This window comes from Cicer arietinum, chromosome 5 (genome assembly GCF_000331145.2).
Source record: "Cicer arietinum cultivar CDC Frontier isolate Library 1 chromosome 5, Cicar.CDCFrontier_v2.0, whole genome shotgun sequence".
NCBI classification, from domain to species: domain Eukaryota; kingdom Viridiplantae; phylum Streptophyta; class Magnoliopsida; order Fabales; family Fabaceae; genus Cicer; species Cicer arietinum.
The window spans coordinates 35857373-35873314 of record NC_021164.2 but is presented as its reverse complement, the minus strand read 5'-3'; the positions used below and the strand labels follow the sequence as shown (position 1 = coordinate 35873314).

General features: G+C 31.6%; 3 protein-coding genes across 5 annotated transcripts; 1 reads left to right on the top strand and 2 right to left on the bottom strand.

The window, feature by feature from the left end:
- Nucleotides 1-3867: 3867 nt before the first annotated feature.
- Nucleotides 3868-8831, top strand: LOC101499999 (ninja-family protein AFP3-like). Its single transcript, XM_004499802.4, has 4 exons — nt 3868-4026; nt 4213-4289; nt 4399-4654; nt 8150-8831. Exons 2-4 carry the CDS (start codon nt 4284-4286, stop codon nt 8557-8559), a joined length of 672 nt encoding a protein of 223 aa, XP_004499859.1. The 5' UTR covers nt 3868-4026; nt 4213-4283; the 3' UTR covers nt 8560-8831.
- A 315-nt stretch (nt 8832-9146) lies between these two features.
- Nucleotides 9147-15936, bottom strand: LOC101503524 (uncharacterized). Of its 3 annotated transcripts, XM_073368147.1 has the most exons (6): nt 15794-15812; nt 15608-15712; nt 15406-15459; nt 15160-15328; nt 10324-11975; nt 9147-9697 (listed from the first exon to the last, which is right to left on the bottom strand). In XM_073368147.1, exons 5-6 carry the CDS (start codon nt 11934-11936, stop codon nt 9523-9525), a joined length of 1788 nt encoding a protein of 595 aa, XP_073224248.1. In that variant the 5' UTR covers nt 11937-11975; nt 15160-15328; nt 15406-15459; nt 15608-15712; nt 15794-15812; the 3' UTR covers nt 9147-9522. The 3 variants fall into 3 exon arrangements, with proteins under 3 accessions (XP_073224248.1, XP_073224247.1, XP_004499858.1); XM_073368146.1 differs by having other exon boundaries at nt 15608-15936; XM_004499801.4 differs by lacking the exons at nt 15160-15328; nt 15406-15459; nt 15608-15712; nt 15794-15812 and adding an exon at nt 13212-13403.
- LOC140918612 (phytochromobilin:ferredoxin oxidoreductase, chloroplastic-like) lies at nt 14821-15931 on the bottom strand. Its single transcript, XM_073368706.1, has 5 exons — nt 15794-15931; nt 15608-15712; nt 15160-15328; nt 14991-15055; nt 14821-14877 (listed from the first exon to the last, which is right to left on the bottom strand). Exons 1-5 carry the CDS (start codon nt 15929-15931, stop codon nt 14821-14823), a joined length of 534 nt encoding a protein of 177 aa, XP_073224807.1.
- Nucleotides 15937-15942: the final 6 nt, after the last annotated feature.

Here is a 15942-nt window from a genome sequence, read left to right as displayed (position 1 = left end):
TGTGCTTACGACGTATTTGTCGTCTCTTACCGTTGAAATAACGATTCTCAATTTTTGCAATAGCCGTGGTACTATCGCAGAGGATCAACATAACTAGCAACGACCTTTCCCACAAAGGGATCTCTTCTAGCAAGCATCTCAACCAGCTTGCTTCTTCGCTAGCAGTAGCTAGTGCTATCATTTCAGACTCCATAGTGGACTGAGCCAATATCGTCTATTTCTTCAATTTCCATGATACAGCACCACCGGCTATGCTGAAAACATAGCCACTAGTTGCCTTGGAGTCATCTGATAATGTGTTCCAATCAGCATCACTGTATCCTTCAAGGACGACAGGAAATCTTTGATAATGTAATCCGAGACTCATGGTCCTTTTAAGGTATCTCATGACTCTTTCGATAGCGTGCCAATGCTCCATACTAGGTCTACTGTAAACTTGCACAACAATCCCATGACATAGGCAATGTCTGGTCTAGTACAATCAGTGGCATACCTAAGGCTGTCAATGATGCTCGCATATTCAGTTTGTCTAACACCTTCACCAGAGTTCTTGAAAAGTTTTACACTTGGATCATATGGTGTGCAAGCAGGTTTACAGTCAAAGTAATTATATTTCTTTAGGTTCTTTTCAACATAGTGAGATGGATCCAAAGAAATTCTCTTTTCTGACCTAGTAATCTTGATTCCAAGGATTACACTCGCTTCTCCGAGGTCTTTCATATCAAAGTTGTTGCTCAACAATGATTTCACATTATTTACATCATGAATGTTTGAACCAAATATAAGTAAGTCATCTACATAGAGACATATGATAGTGCAAATGCCATTTTCATATTTGTAATAAATACATTTGTCACTTTCATTAACTTTAAACTCATTTGACATAATCAAGTTATCAAATTTTTCATGCCATTGCTTAGGAGCTTTTTTAAGACCATAGAGAGACTTATCTAACTTACAGACCTTGTCTTCTTGTCCATGAATTGCAAAACCTTCAGGTTGTTCCATATAAATTTCTTCTTCCAGGTCATCATTTAAAAAGGCTGTTTTAACATCCATCTGGTGTACCACCAGGTTATGAATAACCGCAAGTGATATAAGCACCCTAATGGATGTTAGTCTAGTGGCTGGTGAGAAAGTGTCGAAGAAATCTATATTTTATCTTTGTCTAAAACCTTTGGCTACAAGGTGTGCCTTGTATTTATCAACTGATCCATCGGGTTTTAGTTTCTTTTTCAAGATCCATTTACAACCTATTGGTTTGCAACCAGGAGGCAAGTCTACCAAATGCCAGGTCTTGTTAGATTCTAGAGAATCCATTTCATCGTTTATAGCTTCTTGCCATAGATCTACATCCAACGATGACAGAGCTTCTTTAAGATTCGCAGGATCCTCTTCTAAATTATAGGTCATGTATTCTGGTCCATAATCTTTAGCAATTCTTACTCTCTTACTCCTTCGAGTTTTTGTTTCATCTTGTTTGTTGCTTTCAGTGCTTGTTGTCACATGAACTTGAATAGGTTCGCTGCCCCCACTATTTCTTGATTTGAAAGGGAATTTATTTTCATAGAAGTCAACATCATTTGATTCTATGATCACATTCGCATTTAGGTCATAAAACCTATACGCTTTGTTGTTTACTGCATACCCAATTAATGCACATTCATAGGCTCTACTTGCGAGTTTAATTCGCTTGGGATCGGGGATTCTGACATAAGCTAGACAACCCCATGTTCGAAGATAAGACAAGTTGGGCTGTCTTTTCTTCATTATCTGTTGGAAATGATGATCCTTTAATGAAAATTTATTGGAAATATTGATGACATTTATGAGAGCTAGTATTGTTGTGAATTGAAAAAATTGAGAAGTCCCACATTGCACTAGTAGTGTACATAAGGTGGAGGTAATGAACTTGGGGAGGGCCCCAAGGGGCATCCCAATTTTGTGAAGGAGGGAGAACGCAAGCAATATTGACCACCAAACACGCGCGCGCGCGCGCCGCCCGTTCGGTCGGCTCGGCTCAATTCGGTTTGGTTCGGCCCGACCCGACTTGGCTTGGCTTGGCTTTGGCATGAAAATTAATTAATCATTTTAATTAACCGATTGCTTTCATTTTATCTCTAATTGAAATGTTAATTACGTAACTGCCCTCCACTGAGTCATATTTGATCCAGTCTTCCTCCCTAAATTCGTGCGTCTCTTTTTGCCCGGTCAAAACCCTAATCTTTGGTCTCACGTTTCCCTTGTTGTCTGGTCAAAAGTCAGAGTCAAATCCCTAAGTTTGGAGCGCACGTTTTGGGGGTTTTGAGCGCATGTTTATGAGGGCCACTACTTGGAGCGCACGTTCTGATGATCCATGATTTTCTCAGATCCAGTTGCGGATTTCCTCTATAAATAGAGGGTTCTCCTCAGTTGAAAAATCACACCAAAAGCTCTCCATATCTAAGGCTTTTCTCAGTTCTCCCCCTTCTTATTGTTTCTTCTCTTTCTTTCGTGTGGTCTTAGTGCCATATTTGAGTGTCAGTCGCACGACTGCCATATTGAGGGTGTAATTCTAAAACGATGTTCTACAGTGTAGTAGAATTCCGATACAGAGTATCTGGGCTGTTTTATCCTGGGGACTTCGTGGTTGATAGTCTGCATTGCACAATTTTGTGCAGTGCCTTGAAACGTCTTAAAGAGAGCGACCTAGTCCGCGATTCAACCCAGTAATATCTTCGGTGATATAATTGTTTTCAAAAGGTTTTTGCGAAATTCAAAAACAATAAAAGAAAAAAGAAATAGAATAATATAATTAATGATATATTAAATAAAAATGATATAGAAAAAATAATGTGTTAAATAAATATAAAGAAATTTTAAAGGCTAAATAGAATTTGTGTTCTCTTAATTTAATTTCACTTAATGTTTTAGTCCTTTATCTTTTTTTTTGTCTTCGCAATTTTGTCCTTTATTTTAATTTTAAGTGACAATTTGATCTTTTATATTTTAAAATATCAACAATGTTATTCTTTTTTTTTGCAAAAATTTAAAAAATTCATCAAAAATTTCAAACAACCCATAAAATTAATTAACATCCTCAATATAATGTAAATTTCATCAAATTCATAACTTAAATCTTTAAATAAATTCATATTTTCATCTCTAACAACATTAAATTAATAAATAATAAAATATAAATTTATTTGAATATTTTAGTTACAAATTTGATGAAATTTGTATTATATTGAAGAATATATTTAATCTTATGGGTTTTGTTTGAAAATTTTGATGAACTTTTGTAAAAACAACGAATAACATAGTTGACATTTTAAAATATAAAAGATTAAATTGTCACTTAAAATTAAAATAAATAATAAATTAAAAAAAAAAGATAAATGACTGAAACAGTAACTAATTTTAAGTTTAAGGACCACAAGTAGTATTTAGTCAATTTTAAATGTACAATATTATTATCCTTTTTTTCTCCGACACAAAAATCAAATGATAAAAATTTAATTTTCGAAAAATCTTTCATCTATATCCTATTTATCATTTCTCTTATACTAAAAATAAACAGCGCATAAAATTTCAAAATTTAAAAGTTTTTTTAAAAAAACTTATATTTGAATTTTAGAGAATTGAATTTGATTTATTAAATGTGCTCAACGTTAGCATTCCTTGATTTGAATTCTTCACATGATACCGACAAGAAGATTACGTGGCATGGAGAAGTGTGTCCGACAGAAGTTGGTGTAACACGTAAGAGCTGTAGACAGACGAAACATGAATATGACGTGTACCTTCCTCTCCATTGATCACCACGTGGAACTTTTCAAACACCTTGTCATAATAATTCACACCATTATTCATGAACATACATGAAACAATACAACATCACTGTCTTTTTTCTTCTGTGTTTTTCTGACTCCTCTTAATATTTTCTCTTTTATTTTTATTTTCTTCACATTCCCTCCCTTTTATTTTTATTATATTGCCCTTTGTTTCTTCCTTTCACTTACTTCATCAAATCACCTCCACAACATTGTGAGTCACCCTACTCCAATTTTTCTTTTTAAATTATTTAATTTTCTTTTTTCTCACAATTCCCATTTTGGGTTGTGATATTTTGCTCACAAAATTTGATCTTGTATTAAAATTCAATCTTTTTTTACTTTTATAAGTTTTGCAACTTTGTGCCTAACTTATTTTTGTACTTGTATTTTTTTGTAGCTTTTTTTCCTCAGAAAATTTCAAGGGAGTTCTTCTATTGAAGGATTATCTTCATTTTCTCTTTGGTTATAATGGAGGTAATAAATAGTGAATAAAATATTAATCAAGTTTAATTTTAATTTTAAAAAGTTTTGTTCTCAATTCTCATTGTATAACTGTTTGTATTTTTTTCTTGTTTTTCTTCAGAGGTTTTATGGTGAGAAACAGGAACACTACAACACAAGATTACCCTCACACTTGAAAGAAATAGACCTTACTCTTAAGCTTTCTTCTTGTGGTGAAAATGTAGAGGAAAGGAGGTTGATACGGTCATCATCAGTAAATGTGTCAAATTGGTGTCAATTTGTGCCACCTATAGAGAGATCTTGCTCCCTACCAATTGATTGTGGGAAGACAATGTTGCTAGAGAGGCAGAGAAGTGTGGTTCCTGCAGAGCTTCATGGTAACTTTTCTATATATATATATATATATATACACACGCACTACTCCCAAACTCAGTCTAATTTTTAGAATATTATTCTTTTTATCTTTGAATTTAAGTTTTGGAGTAAATAATGACCAATGTTCCAAAATAATTTAAGAAATTGCGAAATGTTAATCATGTTAGTCCTTTCGTCGGTATTTACATGGATTATAATGACATTAAGTTGAGAATATCAAATATCAAGATGCATTTGAAAGAAGTAAATTATGTCGATACATTTGATATCAGGTCCAGATAAAGAGAAAATTTTGAATAAATAGGAGATTGTTTCTGTGGATCAACATAATATATGATGTACAGTGGACCAATGCTTATAGTCACTAGTAATTCTAACAGTGATCGACGACAACACTGAAAGTATAAATTCACAAATTCACGACCATCTTACAGTTACAACAATGACCTAATTGGTGTCACTTGGACTAGTTCAGTTTTGATGAACACATTTATTTTTCTTTATTTTTTAATAAACATCATCAAGTCACTTTCTTAGTTCTGAGAATGAAGAGGAACTTGAAATTTTACTTCTATGAAACAATGTTTGTCTTCGATGGTGTTTTCAACACTTTTCAAGTAACTTTTCACGGTGGACAACTTTTCAAAGTGGTCTGCGTTAGAATTTGCCCATTTGGCTATTCAAATGATCATTTTAGAATATTGATAATGTAGAGGATTAAGTTGATACATTCTTCTTTAATTTAGTAACAAGATGGCATCCTGTAAATAAATTTTACAATGGACAAGTAATCATATTTCACTTTATCTACTCTAATATGTGGTGTTGTTAAATAAGTTTTACACTTATATCTAATCGTTTTTCACTTTATCTGATGCAAGCTTCCTAGTCCTTTAGTTCTTTCACATTGCTATTCTCATGTATCAATTATTCTTTGACTTGTGATACTTATTAAGGTGATTAAAGACTTGCAATATAGTGCTAGTAAATACTAATATATATTTGTTTACATTGCAGCTAGCTGATTAAAAAATACTGGGAACCTTTTTTACATAGCTTTTAGGACTATCTAACCTTTGCTTCTTGAAGTCCTTTCTAGTTCATTCAATTGATTTTTCAAATTGTTTAAAAACATGTTTGCCATTGTGATGGAAATCTGATGAACACGCTTCAAATCGAAGCTTGTAGTTGTAGCTTCATCAACAACGTGTGATGACACCTCAGAAATGAAATTTTGCAAAATGCACACTATCTATTTGGATTTCATGCTATTGTTTAATTGATTGTGTCTTGGTGTTATTTGTGATTAAGATTCAAGGTTCTTCTTAATAGTAAAGCAAATGATAAGAAATACAAAAATTTCTAAATTATAAGCATATTTGAGTAACAGAACACTTACTAGTATATGATTTGAACATTGGTATTGTGATGCTATACAGGAAAAAATGAGATCGATTCGACTGCAATTACTGTTGTGATGCTATATTAAGTAGAAGTATGATTGGGAGAACTGTTTTTTGTACTTGTGCAGCTATTATTAGATATGAGTCACGGCAAATTGGTAATTTTTCCCCGCCTTTTCATATCATTAAAATAATTAAACTAGATATCAAAGACATAGGGAGTAGGAGTTTAGTAGTAAGTAGTAATGGAAAAAATAAATTTTCCTCCCATTTTAGCTACATAAAAGTTTTGATTTTACATGTTATGTGTGTTACCATATTGTTTGATGATGTTCTTCATTACTTGTATATGTTCCAAAAGCACGCACTTTTTTTTCTTAATTGTTCCTTTATTACTTGTAGAGCTGTCAATTTAATAGGTCCCTAATTATTGGCCCTCACCCATATATTGAAGGGGCCAAAAAATTTTATAATTTAAAAGGTCCCAAAAAACAAGGCCCCCACACTAAAAGTCCCCTAAAATTTTGTGGGCTTAGTGGACCCATAAGCCCACTTATTTAAAAAAAGAATCGATTTTTTTTTCGAGAAATAAAGTTTTTCGATATTTTCACCGATAAATTTTTTTTGATTTTTCTCTATAAATTTTTTTCGATTTTTTTTTACTATAAAAAGTTCTTGATTTTTTCTATAAAAAGTTTCCGATTTTTTTTCGATAAAAAATTTCCGATTTTATTCTGATAAAAAACTTTCAATTTTTTACGATAAAAAATTTTTGATTTTTTTTTTTGATATAAATGATTTATCTTTTTAATAAATTTTTTTTTCTCACAATTTTTTAAGAAAAAAATATTTTTTTATTTTTTTCGAATAAAATAAATTTTGAAAATTTTTTAAGAAAATAATCTCAAAATTAACAAAATATTGGCGGCCTATAAGCCTCCAGAGCCCCCTCCCTTAGGCCCCATGAAATAATGGGCCTAAATTTTACAAAAATTAATTTGATAGGGGCCTAATATTAGAGATTTTTTTAAAATAAAATTAAGGGGGCTTTGGTGTTGGAGTTTTTTTTGACAGCTCTAATTACTTGTATAGTACCCTTTCATTCTAGTTTTCCTTAGCAACAAAGGCTTATTGAATTATTCTTGGAAACTCAGCATCTTAAGATTTTGCTGAACCTTGGCAACATACGCATACATTTTCCGTTGAGTAAACTTAACTGGTTTCGTGTCCAATTTTGTTGAAGTGTAAGGCTTAACAGAGTAAATTTTCTCTCTATATATGAATTTGTTCCCAATATGAATGTGCACTGATGTCATAACTAAGTTGATTTGGTTGTGTATGATTTTGGTTTGACAATATTGTTTTATTTAATTTCTGAGTCAATTTCAAGTTGAAGACAATTTATTCATAGTTTCGTTCAATTACTTTCTCACAATTGTTATCATGTAAATAGGAGGTCACATTTACAATATAAGTCATATTTCCTGTAAACGCAAGTTAAGGCTACTTGTAATAGACTCATAATTGGTTTGTCCCTTGACATAAAAGTCATATGTTAATGTTTTGCCTCTAGACATTTAACAGGAACAAGTGGCATGATTACAATAAATAAAAAATATAAACTGATTTTCTTATCTTGCTGTACAGATGAAATGGCTCTTGCCGTTGTTTCTTTTGATTGCTTAGTTCTACTTCATCAATTGTCTGCAACATCACAAGAGCAAGACACTAAAGCTTAAGCATTTTTATACAACAAAGATTTCTTTGTGTGACTATACGAAACTTTGCTTGCGTGACAATAGTAGTGGCTATAGCACTGTTGCATAGCGAAATTTGAACGAACCACTATTGTTCAGCAATACACAATTTAGTACAAAGTACAAACTTTTGTCAAATAACGGATATAGTGTTGCAGCATTGTAGAATTTGAACAAACGGTCATGTACGTCTGCGCTTGACAACAATGGGTTTAATTTCAAAAGAAATTTTTCTCACAGCTCATTTCATTTAGTGGTGTAGATATTACACATAACTTTTTTTATCTGATTTGTGTTATCTGAATCACATGTGGCTCATACAACATTCCATGCATAGGTCCAAGACATTCATCTGAAATAGCAGTTGGTTCCAATTTCAAGATGTCAACCAAGCAAGAAAATGATTCCATGATTTTTCACAAAACAATATGCAAAGACATTCCATCCAAGTCTGCAGATACTAAATTGAGGAATCAAGCAAAGAAGCTTAATCTCCCAAACTACTGTAGTCTTAAAGGCGATGTGATGGAGATATTGCGAAAAATGCCGACCGTGACGACCATTGGAGACGGCCCAAATGGGAAGAGAATTGAAGGGTTTCTGTACAAGTATAGATCTGGGGAAGTTTGTATTGTATGTGTCTGTCATGGAAGCTTCCTCACTCCAGCTGAGTTTGTGATGCATGCTGAGGGAAAGGAAGTGGCTAATCCAATGAAGCATATCACTGTTTATCCTGTCTCACTTTAGAGGTCAATGGTAATGTCTTTACGATTTCATCTTTCTTTAGAATGTAGAGGTAAGTGGAAACAATGAAAGTCTTTGATTAGTTTAGTTTCAATGATTATCCTGTCCAATGTTCATCTGGTTTGTGTAGAAGGAAATTTTCATAAATAAATGCATTTGTGAAAACTTTTCCATATTACTACATTTCTGAAATGTGTCTGAATGACTAAACAATATGTGTCAAGCTAATGCCATTGTATGGTCTAAGGAATGATTAATCCATTGAGGGTTTGTTATAGGTAGTTTTACTCCTGGTTTTAAAATGTGGTCGAGTAGCAATCTTTGATATTGTGATGAATTGTAGTCAAATGCAATTGACGTGGTCTCTTTATGATAGCAATGTGACCTTGGTTGATCTCTATGGTAGAGACATGAAAAAACTTCATGTTGTGAACTAAATTGTGGTTATAGAAATTTTTTAGAAACTCTTATTTGAGATTATATTTGTAAGAACTTTATTTTGCTATTTAGAAAATCAATTATCTCCTTGACATTACATAGCAAGTAAGCAACTGCGATGGTTGTACAGGTGCAATGAGACTAGCGTATTATTATCTATAAAGTACCAATGCATATTCGGACACCGAAAACGATACTAACACTGACACGTTGACCAATAATAATTTAAAAAAATGGATGTTATTGAGTGTGATTACACGTGTCGGGGGTGTCAAACATTCAACCAGACACGCCATTCAATTTAAGGTGTTAGTGATGTATAGATTATTATGCAATTTATCTAAGTTCCCAACTATGATGGAAGGACTAAAAATGGTAAGGAAGAAATATCACTAACCAGTTAAAGCTATCTATCCTGCAGTGCAAGTGCATGATACTAAACTATCACAAGGTGATAGAGATAGTAAAATGGTTTTGTTCAAAACCAATATGGTGTGAAGCAAGATAACCATTTGTTCATAATGTGATCTAATGACAACACGTGAAGCAAGATAACCATTTGTTCTGAGAAGCATTTGGTGTTGATTTGGGGGTTTGAGCTGCAGATGATGTTCCTTTAACAGTCTGTTGCCCTGACTGCTTCAGCTGTTTTCTCGTGTCTTCGGCGTGTTTCGATGAAAGAGTTTTGTCTCCATCGGTCAATCTTCACATTACAAAAATTAGTTAAACTATTTGCTCAAGAATCATATAACCAAATAAAGGTCTAACCCCATCAAGAAGCATCATCATCCTAGCATTTTAAGTAGAGTGCACGTTTGGAATGACAATGAATTTGACGAAATAACGAAAACACCATGATTTTGCTGAAATATCAAAGTGTAGTTTTTACCAAAATCACAGTAGCACACTGATTCTACTAAATTCATCGTCAATCCAAATATGCATTTTCCCTATACTATGTATCATGACTTTATATCTATTAAAGTTCCTATTCGTATAGTATGAATATTGAATACTATAAGAACAATGAGCTAAGTAGTATGAATATTGAATACTATAAGAACAATGAGCTAAGTAGTATGAATATTGAATACTATAAGAACATAGTTGGGAACTTAGCTAATGTAAACCTATCGTGCCTATCTAAAAACAAAACTATTCCCATTGATATAGAAAAATATAACATAATTAGTTTTAAAACCAGCTTCAGAAAATGGTCTGCAATCATAATCTGAACTGCGACATCAAGGAAGTTGATGTCTCTGCAATCATAATAGAAGTTACATCAGTTATATTTATGCATAAAAGTAGTTAGAAGTCAGAACTTACACTTTAAACGCAAAGGATTTGGTGCTCCCATCTGAATTCTGAGAACAATCAATAGACTTAGAAAGTTTATCGGAACGTGTCGATCCATCACCTAATGTCGAATCTTCTTTAGTTTTATTCTTTGGTGTTACACTACTTTCCATGATAACCTCTCTCATTGTTTCAACTGCTTTTTGTTCAGTCACTTTCAAACAACCTTCATGTTGTTCAGCAGTTCTCTGACTAATATCATTGAATTTAGTAGTAGTACCTTGTGTTTGAGGTGGAAGAATTGGAGGAGGTTGAAGTTGATTACTTGGAAAACCACCACTATACGTGTTCATTTGATCATCAACACCACCATACAGCTTATTATCCATCTCACCAGGTTTATTCAACCAAGCCATTTCATTAGAGAAACTCGTGTTTCCCATATGAATGCTGAACAATGATTCATTAGATAAAGTGCTCCATTGAGTGTTTGATTTGCTTCTAGAAAAAACATGTAATGGAATTCTCTGTGTTGAAGATGATGTAGCAGCAGGATCATCCTCTTGTCTTTCCATTGTTTGTATTGGAGGATTTTGTATTGTTTCAGGAACAACAACTACATCACTAGTATGTTTTTGTTCATGTTTTGGCATTGAGCTTATTGGAATATCATCATCACTAGATTCTGAAGCTAAATGAAAATCCTTCCCAAATTTTTGAGTTGCATTAGCATTAGTATCTTCCTTGGCTTTACTAGAAATATTTATTGAATCATGCATATGGTGTTGAGTTGAAGATTCAGAAGCTTTGGAAATGTTATCTGGTTTTTGGTTTTGTGTTGATTCTATTGTGAACAAGGGTTCTATTTTTTTACTTGGAGAGGAAGCATGAGTTTGATCATCATAAGTGTGATTAGATTGATGATGATGATGTGTTGTTGTTGATTCATGACTAGGAAAGTTCCAATAATCTTGTTCAATAGTTGGAAGTGTGTGATAATGATGATTATGCAAATCTTTTACATGATCGTGATGGTGTTCAACAACTTGGAAGGGATTTTCTTGTGTTGATTCATAAGTGGATGGTGGAAATGATGAATGGTGACCATGCATGTCATCATTGGAGGAATGACCATGATGCATATGCATTTCACCTAGAGGAGTAGAGTTAGTTATGCTTCCATTTTCATGTTGCATAAAAGATGGTTGGTGAAAACTAGTCTCAAATGGTACTTGTAGTTCATGCAAATTTTCTGATTTATTTGGATTCACATGTGTGATGTTAGTGGCATCATCATCAAGTAATAGGAATGGATTTTGTGATGATGATGATGATAATGAAAGATGAGTTTCACCAAAAGGGTTAGTAAGATTTGGTTCCAAATGTCTATTAATTGAGATTTCATCACTTTTTTCCATCATTGGAGATGTGTGATGAAGTTCTGAATCTAAGTGGGAAGGAAGAAAAGTTGCACTCTCACCTTTAGTAGTGGTTGCATCTGGCATAAAGTGAATGTGATCTTGTGATGTAAAAGGTGGAATGGGAAGGTCTAGTTTCTTTTTTGAGTTAAATTGTTCACCTTCACTTGAACTTTTTGAAGGATTAGTTCTTAGATTTGATCCATTTCTATGTCCAGATTCCATCAGCTAATAATGATAAGTGATTTTCAAGGTCTTGATATTCTGTGAAGCAAGAATCTCAATCAAATAAGAAACCATATTATGTACAATACAAGGGTTAGATACTTGTGTTCAATTCATGCTGAAAAATTGTTTTGTAACTTTGAGAGAACAAATAGATTTTTTGTATGGTAAACTTATTTAATTTTATTTTAGACTTTTCTATAAGTATTATTATACTCTTTTATTATATATAAAAAGTTTTTTTTTTCTTTTCACTCACATTTTGAAACTTTAACAAATGTTTTTAGAAATAGACTAATCGAGACAGGCCAGAATGACCTAATTGTTTTGACATATGGGTTCAACTAGCCCAATGGTCTAATCGAAACAAATTAAAATGATGTAATTATTATGATAAATGAGACCAATTGAACCTAAAACAAGATCTCCATAGACCATTTTATTGGGCTATCTAAATTTGTCAAAAGTTGAATAATTAAAATCAAATTGATATTAAAAATCTTTTATAAATATCAAATTAGTACTTGTTTATTTACCAAAGCTCATAATGGTACCTATAAGATAACATTTGATTGTTTGTATAAAAAAAAAGATAATATTTGACTAAAATGACTAATTTGCAATTTAAAAAATATTTTCATCAATTTCTTAATTTAAACAAACTTCATCGTGTATGGATCAAAACATGCATTATTACCAACAATTATGCTTCATTAAAAATTAAGATTTTTCATGATTCCAAATACAATTGCCCCCCGCATGTGTTACATCGAGGGTAAGCCTGTTAGTACTTTCATCACAAAATCTCTACTGTTCATTTTGTTTGCAATGTGCATAAATTTAATTCCAAAAATATCATATGTTATCATCATTAGTTTATTTTTAAGAAGAAAAAAAATGAAATTCTCAATTCTTCATCTTTTATCCTAATAAAACATTATTGAAATAGCGATGCAAGATGGTTATTTGTTGTAATTTTAACAAACTAATTGGTTTCTTGTTAACAAAAAAACGATACTAATTGGTTTAGAAAACATTAACTAGGATAGAAGCTATATCAACAAACTAATGCATTTTCCATTTTCATAAACAACTAATTACATTATCATGATGTGAATATATTAATACAAATGGAAAATTATGTATACACAGCCATGAAATATGTAACATGCATGATGATGAAAATAATGAAAAAGCAAAACAGGCAAGAAACCTATTTTTAAATGAAAATAGAAAACAAAACAATAAATTATAAATAATGTGATGCAATGTTACCTCAATCTCAGTTCCATTACCCTAATCTCAATGTAGTGAGCAAAAAAATCTGGAATCAGAAGAATTGAACAAAGCGTGGAGAGAGAGAAGTTACAACAAGAAAAGGTCAAATAAAGGACAAGAGGTTGCCCATGTTTAGGCGTTTTCTTTGACTAACAAACTTCCCTCCCCAGTGCCTCATTTCGGCCAATAGCCTAAATAAAAATATCCTATATATATTTTTTTTTACAAGATTAAAATATCAAAACAAAAATTTATAAAAAAAAAAAAATTAGAGATTAAAACTGGACATTGTTGGAGTGATATTATTTTATATTCACAATCAATCATATATTAACAACACATAAATACATATATCTTTAACAAAATTTTAAATTTCTCAAACAGGTTTAGACGAATAGATTAATCTATATTGATTCTATAACTTTAATCGATTAAATATTACAGCTTTTTTTTAAAAAAACAAAAGTATTACAATTATCTGATTTATGAGGTGTTTGGATAAAAAGAAAAGAAAATTGGTAAGAAATAAAAGTAAATTGAAATGAAATCATCCTAGAGTTGAAAATGCATTTCGTATTAAAAATAACTTTTAGACGTCGATACATAGATTTGTAAAAAACAATGTTGATACATAGAAAAATTCTTTAAAATATTTTATATTGAATGATTATAAAATATACAAAAATAAAGAATAGAAGAGTTCTATTTTTGGAGCATATTTCAAATTTAACTAACTAAATAACCAACTAAAAAATACCAACTAACTAATCCAAGGATAACCAACTAATTAATCTCCTAACTTACTAATCAAAATATATCGTCTTAACAAACTCCCACAAATTTTAGGTAAGAGAATTCTTAACTTGAGTTTGAATTACAATGTGATATAAATCTTTTTCTTTGACTACAAAAAAATTGACTTACCGTGACATACAAAGTTTGTCACTAAACGTTAAAAACTGTAGGTAAAGGTCAATAATACTTTGAGTGACACCCAAATATAGTGTTAACTCCTGCTACACTTTGAGGACTGTCACTAGATGTTATGAGGAGTGTCACAATATGTTTTTGATTTCTACCTACAATAATGACTGTCACTAAACACTAAATAAATATAAATAAAGAATTAGTCTATTTCTACGGTATTGTCCGTCACTAAAACCTAGAAAAATATAAATAAGTAATTAATCTATTCCTACGATATTATCTGTCACTAAAACGTAGAAAAATATAAATAATGAATTAATATATTCCTACAGTATTGTCTGTCACTAAAACGTATTATTATTTTTTAAATCAAATTTATTTTATCTCTCTACTAATTGTAATTCTAAATTATTAATACCAGTAAATTAAATTTAAATTTCTAATTTATTTTTATTAACTGATGTCATTGAAACATACAATAAAATATAATTTAATTTTACTAATTCTATTAAATGCATGTTACTTGCATTCCTAGCATTTTAATTATAGCACTAACATGAGAATGATATCCTTGTGGCAATATTGAAATGAAATTATATCATAAAAAAAATATTTCTCCACTAATTAGATCATAAAATCTTTTACAAAAGTGATATATTTCTCCACTTATGAAGAAATATTACCAGCTACATGCCTTGTATAACAGTTTGAGAGCAAAGCTACAATATTCATCGACCTAAAATATTTCAAGATGATCAAATGTTCAGAACCAAACAGGTTAATTGCCTTTTTAGTTAAATACAAATAGTATTGTCTCCAAATATGTCTCGCGTAACAAAATGAACACACAAGCATATGCAAAATGCCACTAAGATAAACATGCACAACATTGTTTTGCATCAAGGAAATGAAGGCTAAGGAAACATTCTATATTGATCATAGCATACTTAACTAGATAAATGAGAGACTTAATTAATTAACATAATAGTAAGAGGGAAGCAATTAAAAAAACAATTACCAAGGAATTCTCCTCTTGCATCCCACGGTCGATTTTCAAAAGACTTTCCAATAATACCACCTTTCTTATTTAGACTTCCTTCCTCGCCGTTGTAGTGTGGAAAATAGTCATGGAACTTTTTGCTTCCTAGTTCGTTGACTCCATTAAAGAGAAAACTTCTTAATAAATCCTATGGTGCAAAACACAAAGTGAGAATCGATAGTTGTAGAATCTAGAAGAATCGATCTGAACTTAAATTCAATTCACCTTGGCAAGTGTGTCACCTATCAATTTCTTCAAAACACCTTGTCTCGGATCCTACTTTCAAAATATTTCCACGAACAAGGAATATTTAAAAACACAAATCAATAAGCCTCTTTTTGACAATATTTTATACTAAATTTGATATAGCCACTATTAAACGACACTGCTTCCAATTAGACAAAAGTTTGAGATAAATCCAAACTACCTTTTCGGCTCTCCATGTCAGATATCTATGCTGTGCTTCAAGATTGTCAAAAATTTGATATTCATCTGTCTCTTTTACTGTCGTGTCTATCAATTCCAACCATATCTGAAAGGCTAATGGTCATCAAGATAAAAGAATTACAAAGTAACAAGGGCAATTATATATTAGAATGCTCGGAATTAATACCTTGTAATAATCTCGGAATGCCGAATACAAAACATCATACTTTTGCGGGCTTGAAGTAAACTTTGTCCAAATGACAATTGGTGAAAAAAACTTTATAGACTCACTTGTGAGCTTCCCTCCCCATGGAAAATGCTGCATTAAGTCTGTGT